Source organism: Eurosta solidaginis, chromosome 4, assembly GCF_040869045.1.
Source record: "Eurosta solidaginis isolate ZX-2024a chromosome 4, ASM4086904v1, whole genome shotgun sequence".
Classification (NCBI taxonomy): domain Eukaryota; kingdom Metazoa; phylum Arthropoda; class Insecta; order Diptera; family Tephritidae; genus Eurosta; species Eurosta solidaginis.
In genome coordinates this window covers 157,702,909-157,722,170 of record NC_090322.1, presented here as the reverse complement: position 1 = coordinate 157,722,170, position 19,262 = coordinate 157,702,909, and the positions used below count along the sequence as shown (strand labels likewise).

Genomic DNA, 19,262 nt, shown 5'->3' with positions numbered 1-19,262 from the left:
TTTAGCAAACCACAATCTCAACAAATGAACATCGAAGTTGACGCCTGCTACCAAATCCAGATAGTTCGATGAACTGTAGACTATAGCAAGGTCGTCTGCAAAAGCGGTAACCTTTCCATAGAACGGAAAAGAAAATGTAGAATTCAAATAAACAAGGAACAGTATTGGACCTAGAACAGATCCTTGGGGTACTGCTATGTTAGTTGTTACAGCATTACTTAAACAATTTCCAACTTTAACTTTCTGTACTCTACCTGATAGGTATGATTTCAGCCAATTGTTCTTAAAGCCACGAAATCCTACGCAATACATTTTATCTAACAGTATTTGGTGATCAACCATATCAAATGCTTTCGTGATATCTACAAACAGGCCAGCACTGTTCTTTTTTTTTTTTGTCTAACTCGCCATAAATAGCGGAACAAACGCTCAGCAGGACATCTTCTGTTGAGAGTCCAAATCTAAGTCCGTATTGCATCGAGCTGAAAAAATGTTTGTTATTAAGAGAAGAAAGAATTATACTTTTAGCAAGATTTCCAAAGGTTTTGGATATGGAAGAGAGCAAAGAGATGGGTCGATAATTGTTTATATCTTTTTCGTTATACTTTTTAAGTAAAGGAATGATAACAGCACATTTTCAATCAGTAGGAAAAGTTCCAGAGTACACACTTTTGTTGAACAAATAAATTAAAATGTCAACCAAATTTAAAGCGACCTTTTCAATACTTTTTTTGAAACTCCATCAGAGCCACAAGATCTGGAGTTATCCAAAGTTTTAACTACCTTCAGTATTTCAGTGCCAGTAAAAGGTTCAAAGAAAAAACTACTACCTAAATTTGAAATAACTGAGTTATTCATTGGTAGTTCGCATGTAAAGCAGTAGTGTGAGTTAGCCCGAGAAATATTTAGGCCACTATTGCATAAAAGAATTGATGAGTCAATTGCCTTAGGACTCCGAGGCTGTTTATAACATTCCATACCTTTTTTGGGTTTCCATACGACGACCTGAATTCGTTTCGATAGAAACTGTTGCGTTCCAAACGTACTTCCTTTCTTAATCTTTTACATAGATCTCTATGCCGACTACGAAGCCTTGTGTTCGACGGGTTTTGAGTCCTCTGTCTTCCAAGCTTCTTTTTTAGGCGAATCTTTTTTTACCAACTTCTTGCTGACCCAAGGCTTTAACTTTATATCAGGTCTAGATGAATTGGCAGAAAAGCGATCAAAATGATCTGGGCGAAAAAAGAAATTCCGTCCGTCCGTCCTTCCGTCCGTCTGCCCATAGACACGATAACTTGAGTAAATTTTGAGATGTCTTAATGAAACTTGGTATGTAAGTTTCTGCGCACTTGTCTCAGATAGCTATTTAAAATGAACCAAATCGGACTATAACCACAGCAACTTTTTCGATATCGAAAATTTCGAAAAACCGAAAAAGTGCAATAATTCATTGCCAAAGACAGATAAAGCGAAGAAACTTGGTAGTTGGGTTGACTTTATGACGCAGAATAGAAAATTAGTAAAATTTTGGACAATGGGCGTGGCACCGCCCACTTTTAAATGAAGGTAATTTAAAGTTTTTCAAGCTGTAATTGGCAGTCGTTGAAGATATCATTATGAAATTTGGCAGGAACGTTACTCCTACCACTATATGTGTTGTAAATAAAAATTAGCAAAATCGGAATGCGAACACGCCCACTTAAAAAAAAAATTTTAAAGTCAAATTTTAACAAAAAACTGAATATCTTTACAGTATATAAGTAAATGATGTCAACATTCAACTCCAGTAATGATATGGCGCAACAAAATACAAAAATAAAAGAAAATTATTAGAATACTTTTAATGCCATAAGTCGAACAAAAATTTACCAATCCTCGTGAAATTTGGTAAGGGCATTGCTGCTATGACGATAACTGTTCTGTGAAAATGGGCGAAATCGGTTGAACCCACATCCAGTTTATATACACAGCCGACCGTCTGTCCTTCCACTCGGCCGTTAACACGATAACTTGGACAAACATCGATATATCTTTACTAAACTTAGTTCACGTACTTATCTGAACTCACTTTATCTTGGTAATAAAATTGGGCGAAATCCGATTATGACCGCGCTCACTTTTTCGATATCGAAAATTTCGAAAAATGAAAAAAAAAATGCCATAATTCTTTACCGAATACGAAAAAAAGAGATGAAACATGGCGATTTAATTGGTTTTTTGACGCAAAATATAACTTAAAAAAAAAAACTTTGTAAAATGAGTGTGACACCTACCATATTAAGTAGAAGAAAAAGAAAAAGTTCTGCAGGGCGAAATCAAAAGGCCTTGGAATCATGGTAGGAATACTGTTCGTGGTATTACATACATAAATAAATTAGCGGTACCTGACAGATGATGTTCTGGGTCACCCTGGTCCACATTTTGGTCGATATCTCGTAAACGCCTTCACATATACAACTAACGGCCACTCCCTTTTAAAACCCTCATTAATACCTTTAATTTGATACCCATATCGTGCAAACATATTATGGAGTCACCCCTGGTCCACCTTTACGGCATTATCTCGAAAAGGCGTCCACCTATAAACTAAGGCCCACTCGCTTTTAAAATATTATTTAGTACTTTCCATTTGATACCCATGTCATACAAACACATTCAGGGTTACCCTAGGTTCATTTTCCTACATGGTAATTTTCCCTTATTTTGTCTCCAAATCAATCAAATCAGCTGGGTATGTGATGTTCGGTTACACCCGAACTTAGCCTTCCTTGCTTGTTTCTTTCTAGCTCTCTATCCTTCGTCTTTCTAACTTCATCTAGCTTTAACTATTTCTCAGTCTCTTTCCCCTTCCATCGTTTTTCTTCTCTCTAGCTCTTTTTATAAGGGATGGACCCTTATTCTCTGTCCCAGAGCCAGTCTCAGTCACATCCCAAGTCTCAGTTTTAGTTCTATTCCCAGTCCCAGAGAGTTGTAGGTATAAAAATTTTTGTCAAACAAAATTAAGAGTTCGCTGTTCACAAAAATTCATGAAAATCGGTCGAGCCGTTTGGAAGGAATACAACCACAAACACTGTGACACGAGAATTTAATATATAACATCACTGTTCTGTTCTTTCTAGACCGATTTAAATTTTGGAGTTAAGTTGAAAAGTTAAAATCTATCCGAAGTACCCATAATCGATAGAAAATAAAAATCTCGCTTGTTGCGCAACCAAATACCCATATACTGCGAATTGTCGAAATATATGCATAGTACGCTATTGAACTATACTATAAATAAACCAAAACAGACTATGCTTTAGTGAGTCTAAATTAACCTGAACAGCAGAACATGAAATTGTTAATAGCTTTGTCCCTCCTACTATGCATAGCCTCGGCGTTTGAAAATCGGGGATCTAGAAATATACAACGTGAACGCTTAGGGTCTATGGTGCAAAAGGTAGCTGTAGGTCCACGTATAATAAATGGTCAAACGGCTGCTGCTAATGACATTCCTTATCAAGCTGGTTTGTCGTTATTTGATGGTGAAAATACTCTCTTTTGTGGTGGATCTCTAATAAGCAAAGAATGGGTGCTGACGGCTGCTCATTGTACTTTAAAGTAAGTTTTGAATTATATGTACTGTGTGTTTAAGGGTGTGAGACAATTGGCGCAAAGAAAAATTATTAAGTTAATCACCCAATAACGTGCTGTCCATACACAATCAGATTTAGTAAATCCTTTCAATTTCAGTGCTATTAGTGGGACCGTATACTTAGGCAGCATCAATCGGTTAGACTCCATTGTACGCCTGGAGGTGGACAAATGTGACATTAAAGGTCATACCGCATACGATACGGAAACTCTTAAAAATGATATAGCTTTGATCAAAATTCCAGCTGTAAAATATTCAGCTACCATTCAACCGGTGTCCCTACCAAATTGTGCTTCAACCTATCCCTCTTACGTTGATGAAACTGTAGTGGCTTCTGGATGCGGTCGTACCTCTGATAAAACCACAACGTATTCACCTGTTTTACAGTTTGTCAATTTGAAAGTGATCTCGAACGAAGCATGTGCTAAAGAATATCCTGATATCCATCCCGAAAATTTGTGTACTTCCACGGTCAATCGTATTGGACATTGTAAGGGTGATTCTGGTGGTCCATTGGTGTCGGCATCTTCACTGCTACAAATTGGTATTATATCTTTTCATTCACAGGATGGATGTGAAGCTGGTTTACCAGCTGGACATACTCGTGTCACTTCCTACTTAGATTGGATTCAAGCAAATACGGGACTTAGACTTAATAAAAATAAGTGCTTGTGTTTCTAAAACATATCGACCTCAAAATTATTAATTATAAGTATGATTCATCACGGCACCATTGCGTATATATCTGGATTCTCGGTAAGTTTTTTCTCTGAGAAAGTTTTTTTTTAGTGTTTATTTCATATTTGGAACATTGGTAACGACGACTGCTAGTGCTTAAACGTATTTTGCTTGTGTGTGGCTTAGAAGTACAATGACAAAGTCAATAGTACGGGGCATTCCATGGAAAATCGTTAATTTTCGCCGATTTTCGAACTGCTCTCCTTATTAATTTTCAATGCTAATATATTTTAAATGTGTACTTAAGTGAAACAATTTAAAATTAGTATTTTTTTAAATAAAAAAATGGTATAGATAATTTAATTAAAAAATCAAATAGTTCTCAAAAACTCCTTAGCAACCTTTTTACTATAACTTCATATTAATTAGCTGATGAATGAAAAATTTATTTCTGTACTTGGAATATGTATGTGAATATAAGCAAACTTGAGTAAATTTCCGGAAGAGAATTTAGGCCTAGTTTCTCTTCTAATTTACGTCGTGCTGCTTTGAATTTTTCCTAAAAATTGGTGGGAGTGGTCCTACAGATGAATTTTCACTGAGAAATTTTTTATTGCTGAAATCACTGCCGAGGGGCGACTCCGCTTAGAAAAAGTTTTCTAATTGAGAAAACTTGTTTCTGAATTTTTGAAGTTGCTTGACCCGGGGCTTGAAATTTGAAAAGTGCACATGTGTCCCGTAAAAACAATTTACTTAAAAATTTTTTGTTTTTTTTCTGTTAAACGTTTTTAAATTATGTTTATTATTTTTACAAACCTTCATACAACTACTACCAAATATGTTTTCTATGTTTGTTTTTTTTTAATATTAATAATTTCGCTGAAGTTTCACCTGACTTAGTGGTGTACCGTACAAACGGATGATTTTTGCTATTTTTCACGCACATACGGTTGCTATTTATATTTTGAGCCTAATAATGAAGAAACAGTAATTTATTATCGAAAATGGCTTTATTGTTTTTCGAAGAATTCTCCATGATAATAAATACTCTTTTGCATGCGTTCAAACCAATTTTCATAGCACTTTTCCATTCCGATTGAGGTATCTCCAAAATATGGTTTTTGAATGCATCAACGGCTTCTTCAGGCGCCGAAAAACGTTGGCCAGGCAATTTATTCTTGATTTGCGGAAACAAAAAGAAGACATTTGGCGCCAAATCAGGGCTGTACGGAGGGTGACTCATTAATACGACGTTTTGGCCATTCAAATAGACGGTTGTTTCACCCGATGTGTGAGAGCTGGCATTGTCATGATGAAGAATGATCCTTCGTTGCCGCTTCTTCTTCCGTATTTCACCAAGCACTACTGGCAAAAAAATGGTTGTGTACCATTCGAAATTCGTCATACTAATGCGCAGGGATTGCTCAATCTCACGATAAGTCGTATGACGATCTTGCAATATAAGATACAATTTTTAAGTTACTGTTAAAAAAACAAGTTGTGCTCAAATGTCAAAATTTTCTGATATTATGCTTAAAAACGTCAAACTCTCAATTGAAAACGTCAGATGGTGCCGGCAAACAATTAGTGTTAGCAAGGCTCAAAATATAAATAACAACCCTGGTATACAAATATATCAAGAGCAAGTTTCTATTTTTATTTGCACACGTCCCATGCAATCCTAATGCACTAAGAACCTTGTCTATCCTAATGCACCAAGAACCTTGTCTGAAAAAGTTTTAGTTTTTCTTTAGTTAAGACCTAAAAATGAAAAAATATGTACGATTTGTCCCGTACCAACCGTGGAATGCAACAGTATCAATTACTGTGAAGATCGGATTTAATATTATCAACATCGCTATCTACGAGTGACACGTTTTCGGTAAAGCCATGGCGGATCCATACACGGTGGCAGCATGGTGACATACCTACAAACATAAATAAAAATTCCATGTACTTCGTTTTTGTAAATTCGATGGACAAATGTCAAAATCGTACTGCGCCGGAAGTTGATGTATCAAATTAAATAAAAAATATTCAGCTGTCCCATGCTGCCACCTTGTATCGTTCCGCCATGGGTAAAGCGAAGAAACCAAACTTTTAAATTTCACCACAGACACTGGTGAGTTTTTCGGTGATGACAGCGTCACCACTTTGGCCAGAATCGCGAATAAAACAACTGGTAACGATTTTCGGTTACATAATGTTCTGGGTACTATTTTACCGGTAACGCTAAGAATCGGGCCGTAAACACCATTAACTGTTATCTTTTGCAATTTTTATATACATAAGTATACTTCTGTTTTATGAATTGTATAAATTTAAGATTGCATAAGACAATAATGAATAAAAATGAATGAATGAAATGAATGTGGTTGTTGTATTTTGCGGATTTTGTGGTACCCACAAAAAAACAAGTAAGGAAGGCTAAGTTCGGGTGTAACCGAACATTACATACTCAGTTGAGAGCTATGGAGACAAAATAAGGAAAATCACCATGTAGGAAAATGAACTTAGGGTAACCCTGGAATGTGGTTGTATGACATGTGTATCAAATGGAAGGTATTAAAGAGTATTTTAAGAGAGAGTAGGCCATAGTTCTATGGATGGACGCCATTTAAGGATATCGCCATAAAGGTGGACCAGGGCTGACTCTAGAATTTGTTTGTACGATATGGGTATCAAATGAAAGGTGTTACCGAGCATTTTAAGAGGGAGTGGGCCTTAGGTCTATCGGTGGACGCCTTTTCGAGAAATCGCCATAAAGGTGGACCAGGGGTGACTCTAGAATATGTTTGTACGATATGGGTATCAAATAAAAGCTGTTAATGAGTATTTTGAAAAGGAGTGATCATTAGTTCCATAGGTGGACGCCGTTTCGAGATATCGCCATAAAGGTGAACCAGGGGTGTCTCTAGAATGTGTTTGTGCGATATGGGAATCAAATGAAGGGTGTTACTGAGCATTTTAAGAGGGAGTGGGCATTAGGTCTATAGGTGGACGCATTTTCGAAATGACGCCATTAGGGTGGGCCAGGGGTGACTCTAGAATGTGTTTGTATGATATGGGTATCAAATGAAAGATGGTAATGAGTATTTTAAAAGGGAGTAATCCTTAGTTCTATAGGTGGACGCCTTTTCGAGATATCGCCATAAAGGTGGAGCAAGGGTGACTCTAGAATGTTTGTACGATATGGGTATCAAACGAAAGGTATTACTGAGCATTTTACGAGGGAGTGGGCATGAGGTCTATAGGTGGACGCCTTTTCGAGATATCGTCATTAGGGTGGGCCAGGGGTGACTCTAGAATGTGTTTGTACGATATGGGTATCAAACGAAAGGTGTTACTGAGCATTTTAAGAGGGAGTGGGCATTAGGTCTATAGGTGGACGCCTTTTCGAGATATCGCCATTAGGGTGGGCCAGGGGTGACTCTAGAATGTTTGTACGATATGGGTATCAAATGAAAGGTGTTACTGAGCATTTTAAGAGGGAGTGGGCATTAGGTCTATAGGTGGACGCCTTTTCGTGATATCGCCATTCGGGTGGGCCAGGGGTGCCTCTAGAATGTGTTTGTACGATATGGGTATCAAATGAAAGGTATTATGAGTATTTTAAAAGGGAGTAATCCATAGTTCTATAGGTGGACGCCTTTTCGAGATATCGCTATAAAGGTGGACCAAGGGTGACTCTAGAATGTTTGTACAATATGGGTATCAAACGAAAGGTGTTACTGAGCATTTTAAGAGGGAGTGGGCATTAGGTCTATAGGTGGACGCCTTTTCGAGATATCGCCATTAGGGTGGGCCAGGGTGACTCTAGAATGTGTTTGTACGATATGAGTATCAAATGAAAGGTGGTAATGAGTATTTTAAAAGGGAGTAATCCTTAGTTCTATAGGTGGAAGCCTTTCCGAGATATCGCCATAAAGGTGTACCAAGGGTGGCTCTAGAATTTTGTACGATATGGGTATCAAACGAAAGGTGTTACTGAGCATTTTAAGAGGGAGTGGGCATTAGGTCTATAGGTGGACGCCTTTTCGAGATATCGCCATTAGGGTGGGCCAGGGGTGACTCTAGAATGTTTGTACGATATGGGTATCAAACGAAAGGTATTACTGAGCATTTTAAGAGGGAGTGGACATTAGGTCTATAGGTGGACGCCTTTTCGAGATATCGCCATTAGGTTGGGCCAGGGGTGACTCTAGAATGTTTGAAAGATATGAGTATCAAACGAAAGGTGTTACTGAGCATTTTAAGAGGGAGTGGGCGTTAGGTCTATAGGTGGACGCCTTTTCGAGATATCGCCATTAGGGTGGGCCAGGGGTGACTCTAGAATGTGTTTGTACGATATGGATATCAAATTAAAGGTATTAATGAGGGTTTTAAAAGGGAGTGGCCCTTAGATGTATATGTGAAGGCGTTCTCGCGATATCGACTAAAATGTGGACCAGGTGATCCAGAAAATCATTTGTCGGGTACTGATAATTTATTTATATATGCAATACCACTAACAGTATTCCTGCCAAGATTCCAAGGGCTGTTGATTTCGCCTTGTAGAACTTTTTCATTTTCTTCTACTTAATATGGTAGGTGTCACACCCATTTTACAAAATTTTTTCCAGAGTTATATTTTGCGTCAACAAACCAATCCAGTTACAATGTTTCATACCTTTTTTCCTATTTGGTATAGAATTATGGCATTTTTTTCATTTTTCGTAATTTTCGATATCGATAAAGTGGGCGTGGTTATGGTCGGATTTCGGCCATTTTTTATACCAAGATAAAGTGAGTTCATATAAGTACGTGGGCTAAGTTTAGTAAAGATATATCGGTTTTTGCTTAAGCTATTGTGTTAACGGCCGAGCGGAAGGACAGATGGTGGACTGTGTATAAAAACTGGGCGTGGCTTCCACCGATTTCGCCCATTTTCACAGAGAACAGTTACCGTGATATAATCTATGCCCCTACCAAATTTGAGAAGGATAGGTAAATTTTTGTTCGATTTATGGCATTAAAAGTATTCTAGACAAACTAAATGAAAATGGGCGGAGCCACGCCCATTTTGAAATTTTATTTTATTTTTGTATTTTGTTGCATCATATCATTACTGGAGTTGAATTTTGATTTAATTTACTTATATACAGTAAAGATATTAAATTCTTTGTTAAAATTTGAATTTAAAAAAATTTTTTTTTAAAAAGTGGGCGTGTTCTTCATCCAATTTTGCTAATTTTTATTTGGCACATATATAGTAATAGTAGTAACGTTCCTGCCAAATTTCATCATGATATCTTCAACGACTGCCAAATTACAGTTTGCAAAACTTTTAAATTACCTTCTTGTAAAAGTGGGCGGTGCCACGCCCATTGTCCAAAATCTTACTAATTTTCTATTCTGCGTAATAACGTCAACCCATCCACCGAGTTTCATCGCTTCAACCACCTTTGACAATGAATTATCGCATTTTTTCCGTTTTTCGAAATTTTCGATATCGAAAAAGTGGGCGTGGTTATAGTCCGATATCGTTCATTTTAAATAGCGATCTGGGATGAGTACCAAATTTCATCAAGATACCTCAAAATGTACTCAAGTTATCGTGTTAACGGACAGACGGACGGACGGACGGACGGACATGGCTCAATCAAATTTTTTTTCGATACTGATCATTTTGATATATGGAAGTCTATATCTATCTCGATTCCTTTATACCTGTACAACCAACCGTTATCCAATCAAAGTTAATATACTCTGTGAGCTCTGCTCAACTGAGTATAAAAAATTGTGAACATAAGTGTTTTGCGCGGATATAATTTTGGTCTCCAAAACGGTGTTGGACCCACCCAAGGTATGTTTTTTAAGCACGGTTAAAGGCCGCCAATGCAGTAAGGTGTTCTGCGCAAAAACACTCTGGATTCCACCTTCGGTTTCGGAGCACTTCGGGGTCATTTTTCGGTTTTTCGTTAATATCTTTTGAACGATCTAAAATTTTTATTTTCCGCATTCGGATTATTGTTGTCGAGGTCAATACGAGTCTTTTTACACCTCTCTTGGTATTTTTGAATGCGTATTACCAGTGTCATGCTGTCGTATGTATTTTTGCGTTCTAACATTAATATTATGATATTTTATCCAAAACCGAATTTTTCATTGGTGGACATAACTTTTTTTTGGTGGGAAAGAAAACTCAACGGTCAACCGCATTCCAGAATTATCAATTCAGAATTGTATTGTGGTTTCCCGCAAAAAGAAGCATCAGGCCACGATCCTCTTCTGACGAATTTTCTTCAATAAATTGTTGTGCCTAGGTGTACGTAAGAGATACATACCTACTAATAATAACAATTTGGTGTGACATATATCCGACAACAAATTAAATTGGGTTACACTGAAATGGCAGTCCTTGGTCGGGAAAAATTCCGAGTCGCTCCGGTACATAGAACTGACGGCCTTGGGAAGCGGCTACCTCCCTGATCTCTCCAGTTTTTTCGCCTCGCGAAACCTGGCATTATCACCGACTAAATCATCCGCGACCTTATTTACAACTTGGACGTCCCAAATGTCGACCATTTTGAACATCCACGTCGATGGCACTACGCTACCGACTGTCCTACACCCCAAAATCTTGGGTGTGACGTTTGATCAGGATCTATATTTTGGTGAGCACGCAGCCGCAATTGTTCCGAAAATCCAGAGCCGTAATAAAATCCTCAAATCCCTTGCTGGCAGTACTTGGGGAGAAGACAAAGAAACGCTCATTACCACGTACAAAGCAATTGGCCAGCCGTTTGCGTGCTACGCGTCCCCTATATGGTAGCCAAGCCTAAAAACTATCCACTGGAAGAAGCTACAGGCCTGCCAAAGTACTGCGCTCAGAACCGCCACGGGCTGTCTTCTTATGTCCCCAGAACACCATCTACAAAATGAGGCGAGAATACTCCCCATCAGGGAGAGAAATGAGATGCTAACCAAACAGTTCCTGTTGAATACCCAGAAACCTGGGCATCCCAACTGACATCCGATTGATGAGCCAACACCGGATAGGGACTAATGAGTCATCTCCGTAAGCATTTTGAGGAAATACGGCACGTGAGAACTCAGCCGTATGAAGCAAAAAAACACAAGCAGATCCTTGGTGAACTCCATAAACAGGCGCCGGACCTTTATGCCGGGAATTGCCCAGTGAATCCAGTACTCAGGGAACAGTACCCAAAACTTGCGGAAGAGGAACGCATACTCCCCAGGGAAACGCGAGTCACTCTGGCTCAACTTCGTTCTGGATATTGTAACAGGTTAAACTCTTACATATCCAGAATCAACCCCGACATACAAAATGTATGCCACGCTTGCAATGTGTCCCCACATGACACCAACCATCTCTTTAATTGTAATGTGGAACCAACGCCTCTAACACCCCTTTCATTATGGTCCACCCCTGTCGAAACAGCAAGTTTCCTTGGACTCCCGTTAGAGGATATTGATGACAATATGTGATCGGTCGCAGCTATTAGGTGGGGCGAAACATTGCTGCAACAACAACAACAACACATATATCCGAGGAGATTAAGGCTTTCCGTCCAATTTTAGGGCTTCGTATCGTGTATTCTTTTTTCTACGAACTGGTTCACCTAAATACATGTTTTATGCCGAGCCAAAACTTTATGTGCTAAGGCGGACGAACTTTTGGTGCCAAGGTAATGCCGAGGGACAATCGATACCATTTATACAAATATTCTTAAATATTTTTAATGGACAGGCCAACACACTGGCTCTAGACCACGGCGGCAGACTTTAGCCGTTCAGCCGGTAAATTCAGCCTCCACGAACTATCATAATCCAACTGAACGATGCTGGTTAGCTAATCTGCGAAGAGCTACAGCGCTTTTGCTTGCGTGGGCAAGTTATGGGAAGATCTCCACTGAGTTCGAAGAAGCAGGTGGGGGAAGACTTTGATCTCTCTTGGTGCCCCCTGTTGGTGTCAGTTATCGCGAAACAGGGTTAGCTGGAGTGACTTGTTACGCAACGACCAGCATTTCCTAAACAGTTGACCTCCAACTAACGAATTTATCGTCCAACCGCGAGGAACATTTGAGACTGCTGATCTTTTATAAAGTGAAGTATCAGCATATTTAAGGGTTAACGACGTATCAACCAAATGAAGAAGGATGAATGAAAAATCAATAGGGGTGGTCTCCAACATTCGCTTCTTAATTAGAAGAGGTTAAGAAGTAAGGTCTTTGCTTTTGTCCCTTTGCAAAAATAGGACGTGCTGAGGCATCCACTATATTGGCAACTAATTTTTTGCCATATACATAAAAATGGATTTCAAAACTTTTCGAAATATTTTTTCACTTATTTCATAAGCATTTTATTTTTTTGGCATTAAAAAAAGTGAAAAATGTCATACCAACATTTTTTTTGTGTTTTCTTTGGTTTGGCATTTCCACAAAGTTTAAGAGAGTGATTTAAAATTTTTTTTAAAATCAAAAACCATCATGGCTGCCAAGAAGAGTAAATGGTTATACCTGGTAATATTTATACCATGATTTTTATAATAGTTTGAAGAATTTTTTATATTTTTCCTCTGCATTTTTCATTCAAAATTAATTCACTTTACTATAAAAATATTATGCAGTCATATACAAATTTCAGAATAAATTCATATGGAGTATATCTGAATACATCGGTGTAGTAAAAATAATAGTTTCATTCATTTCACATTTCAAATTAATGTATAACATTCAATCTACTCCGATAACAAACTTAAACATTCATTTTTTATATCCAAGTATACAAATTGCAGATTCGCTTATTAAAAATATATTAAATCGATCGCTATAGCTTTAAAAAATAGCCACGATACAAAAATCGCCATATCTATTTTCACAGATAGCTCAAAATTGATGTATCGTCCATCACTACTTGACAGGCTGGCTGGTTGGCTGGCACGAATTTTGTAATTGAAATTTAAGTAAATTCCCGATAAGCTACAAGCTTGAAACTTGGAATATAGTTCAGAACCCGATGACAATGCAATAATAAGAAAAAAAGCTCCGATAGGTGGCGAATGGATCGAAATATTTCCAAAAATCGTATTTGTTGTCCGATTTTTTTCATATGTGGAACACATAATACATACATGAATAGAAACCGACATATGATCTACGATTTGGCTTATATTTGGAACAAATATTACATACAATCCGCTAGAAGTGACATCAAAATATTTTGGAGTTCGAGGAGGGACAAGCATGCGTGGCGCAGAGTCGAGTAAAGTCTTTGCAAGGATTATGTATATAGGACTTAGATTGTAACAAATTGTCAGGAAAGAGTCCTTGTAATAATGAGTCACTAAATGAACTAAATAGTGTGACGGACTTTTCCTTACGCCGAGGTATGCTCAGTCCGTCCAGGATCCCTGTGGGAATAGAGAAGAATCCCTATCGTCTCCTTTTAAAGAGAAAGGCCCTGTTTGTTGTTAACGTTATAAATTCTTTATTCAAAATATCAAAACTACCCTTAAAGCTACGGCGACGGAGGTGGCAAACCACCGTCGGTTCAACGCCGATGGGGTTGGGAAAACCTCCTCCGAGACAACGCTTAAACTAAAATCTCAAACTACTCGTAAAGAAAGCGGAGGTGGAGAACCACCACTTCCTCCCAGTCGGTGGAGTTGGTAAAACCCCCACCGAGTATATAACTTAAAGATACCCTGCTGCTTCCTGAAGATTGCGGAGGTGGAAAACCACCACAATCCCTCTAACGATGGGGTTGGAAAAACCCCCAAAGATACTAAAATAAAGAACTCGTGAGATGGAAAAATCCCAGGAGTCTCATTCACCGCTAAACAAGGCGTTAGCAGGCTACTATACCTAGCTGGCTACTACTCAATTCGCGAAATTTGTCGCCTTTTTATACTTGTCCACGCGCAGGTGGACAGTTATCCTGCAACAATAAATCTTACTTAATATATGTATTTAGATAAGGTATCCTACGTTTAACGGTATTATTCTACCAATATATTCAATTATCTACTTGCATTTATGTATTTATTTCTAGCATGCGAGTTTATTGGTACGCATCTCCAGTTAGTTAGCATAGTTAACTTTCAATTCCCTCTGCTGCCTGCTTATTATACCTTTCATGAAAATGAAATGGTATATTAATTTCGTCACGAAACCGAAAATTGTAAGTCCTTAAAGGAAAATAGATAGACCCACCATTAAGTATACCGAAATAATCAGGTTGAAGAGCTGAGTTGATTTAGCCATGTCCGTCTGTCCGTCTGTTCGTCTGTCTGTTTGTATGCAAACTAGTCCCTCAATTTTTGAGATATCTTGATAAAATTTGGTGAGCGGGTGTATTTGGGTGTCCGATTAGACATTTGTCGGAACCGACCGGATCGGACCACAATAGCATATATCCTCCATACAACCGATTTTTCAGAAAAAGAGGATTTTTGTAATATCTTACCCAATATAACAGATTGAAGCTTCAAACTTCACCATATACTTTCGTATATTGCACATATTGTTGCCTGAAAAAATTGATGAGATCGGTCGTATATATAGTATATATCCCCCACAACCGATTGTTCAGATAAGGAACTTTTCGTAATTACTGCCCCATTTTAAGAGCTAGAGGCTTCAAATTTCAACGAATGCTTAGGTATATAGCATATATTTTTGTCTGAAAAAATCATAAAGATCGGTGGTATATATAGTATATATATGGTGGTATATATAGTATATATATATAGTATATATATATATATTTTTGGCAAATTTTAGCCCCATTTTAACAGCTAGAAGCTTCAAATTTCACCGAATACTTACGTATATAGCATATATTGTTGTCTGAAAAAATCATAGAGATCGGTTGTATATATAGTATATATCTCATACAACCGATTGTTCAGATAAGAAACTTTTCGCAATTTCTACCCCATTTTAACAGCTATAAGCTTCAAATTTCACCGATTGCTTACGTATATAGCATATATTGTTGTCTGAAAAAATCATAGAGATCGGTTGTATATATAGTATATATCTCATACAACCGATTGTTCAGATAAGAAACTTTTCGCAATTTCTACCCCATTTTAACAGCTATAAGCTTCAAATTTCACCGATTGATTACGTATATAGCATGTATTGTTGTCTGAAAAAATCATAGAGATCGGTTGTATATATAGTATATATCTCATACAACCGATTGTTCAGATAAGAAACTTTTCGCAATTTCTACCCCATTTTAACAGCTAGAAGCTTCAAATTTCACCAAATGCTTACGTATATAGCATATATTGTTGTCTAAAAAAATCATAGAGATCGGTGGTATATATAGTATATATCTCATACAACCGATTGTTCATATAAGAAACTTTGCGCAATTTCTGCCCCGTTTTAACAGCTAGAACCTTCAAATTTCACAAAATGCTTACGGATATAGCATATATTGTTGTCTGAAAAAATTATAGAGATCGGTGGTATATATATTATACACTTCATACAAACTGTCATTTTTGCCCCTTTTTTACGGCTAGAAGCTTCAAAATTCATCAAATTTCATCAAATAGTTACGTTTCCGTCATATATTTTTGAAATACGTGATTCGTAGTCATAGTTTTTACATGCAGACCACAAAAAACGTGAAGCTTTGCATCCTCACACAGATTACCTACCTATTTTTTATTTTATATTTATCTTAAAAATCGTTTAGATATGTTCAAATTTCACTAAATGCTTACGTGTATAGCATATATTGTTGTCTGAGAAAATCATAGATACCCGTGGTATATATAGTATATATCCCATACAACCGATTGTTCAGATAAGAAACTTTGCGCAATTTCTTCCCCGTTTTAACAGCTAGAAGCTTCAACTTTCACCAAATGCTTACGTGTATAGATTATATTGTTGTCTGAAAAAATCATTGAAATCGATGGTATATATAGTATATATCTCATACAACCGATTATTCAGTTAAGAAACTTTGCGCAATTTCTGCCCCTTTTTAACAGCTAGACGCTTCAAATTTCACCATATGCTTACATATATAGCATATATTGTTGTCTGAAAAAATCATAGAGATCGGTGGTATATATATTATATACTTCATATAAACTGTCATTTTTGCCCCTTTTTTACGGCTAGAAGCTTCAAAATTCATCAAATTTCATCAAATAGTTACGTTTACGTAATATATTTTTGAAATACGTGATTCGTAGTCGTAGTTTTTACATGCAGACCACATAAAACGTGAAGCTTTGCATCCTCACACATATTACCTACCTATTTTTTATTTTATATTTATCTTAAAAATCGTTTAGATATGTTCAAATTTCACTAAATGCTTACGTGTATAGCATATATTGTTGTCTGAGAAAATCATAGATACCGGTGGTATATATAGTATATATCCCATACAACCGATTGTTTAGATAAGAAAATTTGCGCAATTTCTTCCCCATTTTAACAGCTAGACGCTTCAAATTTCACCAAATGCTTACGTGTATACCATATATTGTTGTCTGAAAAAATCATTGAGATCGATGGTATATATAGTATATATCTCATACAACCGATTGTTCAGTTAAGAAAATTTGCGTAATTTCTGCCCCTTTTTAACAGCTAGACGCTTCAAATTTCACCATATGCTTACGTATATAGCATATATTGTTGTCTGAAAAAATCATAGAGATCGGTGGTATATATATTATATACCCCATATAAACTCTAATTTTTGCCCCCTTTTTACGGCTAGAAGCTTCAAAATTCATCAAATTTCATCAAATAGTTACGTTTACGTCATATATTGTTGAAATACGTGATTCGTAGTCATAGTTTTTACACGCAGACCACACAAAACCAGAAACTTTGCATCCTCACACAAAGTACCTACCTGTTTTTTATTTTATATTTACTTAAAAATCGTTAAGGTATGCAGATCTGTTCACTATATATTTCTTATCTTATACATCCGATTATTCGGAGATTACGAACGGGATAAGATTATTGTTCAGCCCCATTCATGAAAGGTATGAAGTCTTCGGCACAGCCGAAGACAGTCCCGTTCTTACTTGTTGTGTCTTGTTGTTGGCAACGAGTTGGTTTCCCTTCGTAAGTAACTTGCAAGTGTAATGTTAATGGCTGCCTAGTACCCATGCTGTGTTGTTGGTATGCTCAGGTGACGTCTTTCTAGTACATTGCATTTTCTTGTTTCCTCTTTGTGCGATGTCCGCCTTGACGGTTCGCTTCAATGCCTGTTGTGCTTGGCTGTAATTTCTTTGGCTACGTATGTTTGTACGTTTTTGGTGCTCTTGCAATGGGAGCTTATGTGTGTTGCTTATTGCGTTGCTGGATTCCCATCGTTGTTTAAAATTCCAGGAGGTTCGTTGATCTCAATGCAAAGCCAAAGTTTTTCCCGTTTGATCTCTATGCAAAATATAATATCCGCCCAAAATATTTGCAATATGCGGGCAGAGAAAATTATGTTTTTTTGCGAAATAATAAATGTGTAAGTGTATATTAGGGTGTTTCAGAAAAATTATTATTTTATGTGTGTAAATTCAATTTATATAATTCAGGTTTATATGTTTTACATGCTATATGCACTGATATAAATTCATTGTAATATACATTGGGTGTTTCGTATAATTTGTGATTCAAATATGATTTATAAATGCTCAAATAAGTTGTGACAAATATTTATAGGTTCAAATGTGTGGGCCCCAAAGCCAGTGGATTTGGGTCCTCACAATAGAATGAGAAAGAATAGGCAATTAAATAAAGACTAAAAACTTGAAAATAAAATAATTAAAAAAAATGATTTAGTTAAACTGTTTTAAGGAAAACAATACTTACATGAAGTAATAATAATACTAAAAGCTAGAAAATAATTAGGTATGTCCTAGGTACTAGTCATCACACTCCTTATCAATCTAGGGCGTTGATCAGACAATTAAATAAAAGCGTTGGACCCGTCAAATTTCTATTGATAGTCATATGTAAGACCAACTGAACCTTAATAAGGTTATGCTACGCCTCACAATTTTAGAAATTTCACGCGCCCAGCACTTTTATTTAATTGTCTAATCAACGCCCTGGATTAATGAGGAGTGTGATGACTAGTACCTTGGACCTACCTAATTATTTTCTAGCTTTTAGTATTATTATTACTTCATGTAAGTATTGTTTTCAATAAAACCGTTTAACTAAATCATTTTTTTAATTATTTTATTTTCAAGTTTTTAGTCTTTATTTAATTGCCTATTCTTTCTCATTCTATTGTGAGGACCCAAATCCACTGGCTTTGGGGCCCACACATTTGAACCTATAAATATTTGTCACAACTTATTTGAGGGAATGGGGAGACACGGGCGGTGCCACGTGTTATTTAAAAAAGTAATTTATCTCAATTTAAATGTGTAATTGAAGTTCACGCTGAGTATATAATGTTCGGTTACACCCGAACTTAGACACCTTTACTTGTTACTTTTTCAATTTGCTGAACGCGTTAACGAAAAAAAAAAATTAAATTTCGAAATGTAGAATTTCGAACTTCGAAAGCCGATATCTATTTTTTGGAGGCGAACTTCGAAAAACGGGGATAGTACTTAATTTTCTTAAGCCTCAATCTCTACAAAAAATTGGGTTTTGTCCAATACCCAGAAAAAAATTTGATTTTGTCGCAAAGTGTTCTTATTATAAATACGGAACCACAGGTTTGACTCACTTATTTACTTTGACTTCGTCTATTTATGATATTTGGCATATCTTTATTAACTTTTCAATGCAAACACTAATAATAATTTTTCCTCCAAAAATATCATGAGTTTCAGGTCTAAGTATAATAAGAATCAAGTAAAATAACAGTGGCCATAAATATTGAAAGTGATATAACTTCTTTGTTTATTTTTTTAGTAATATGGTTTAATAGCAACATTTTCTTG

At 36.7% G+C, this 19,262-nt stretch overlaps 1 protein-coding gene across 1 annotated transcript; it reads left to right on the top strand.

The window, feature by feature from the left end:
* Nucleotides 1-3,097: 3,097 nt before the first annotated feature.
* LOC137248715 (collagenase-like) lies at nt 3,098-4,667 on the top strand. The gene is made up of 2 exons (XM_067779625.1): nt 3,098-3,600; nt 3,733-4,667. The coding sequence occupies exons 1-2, from the start codon at nt 3,332-3,334 to the stop codon at nt 4,313-4,315; spliced, it is 852 nt and encodes a 283-aa protein (XP_067635726.1). The 5' UTR covers nt 3,098-3,331; the 3' UTR covers nt 4,316-4,667.
* The last annotated feature ends 14,595 nt before the right edge of the window (nt 4,668-19,262 follow it).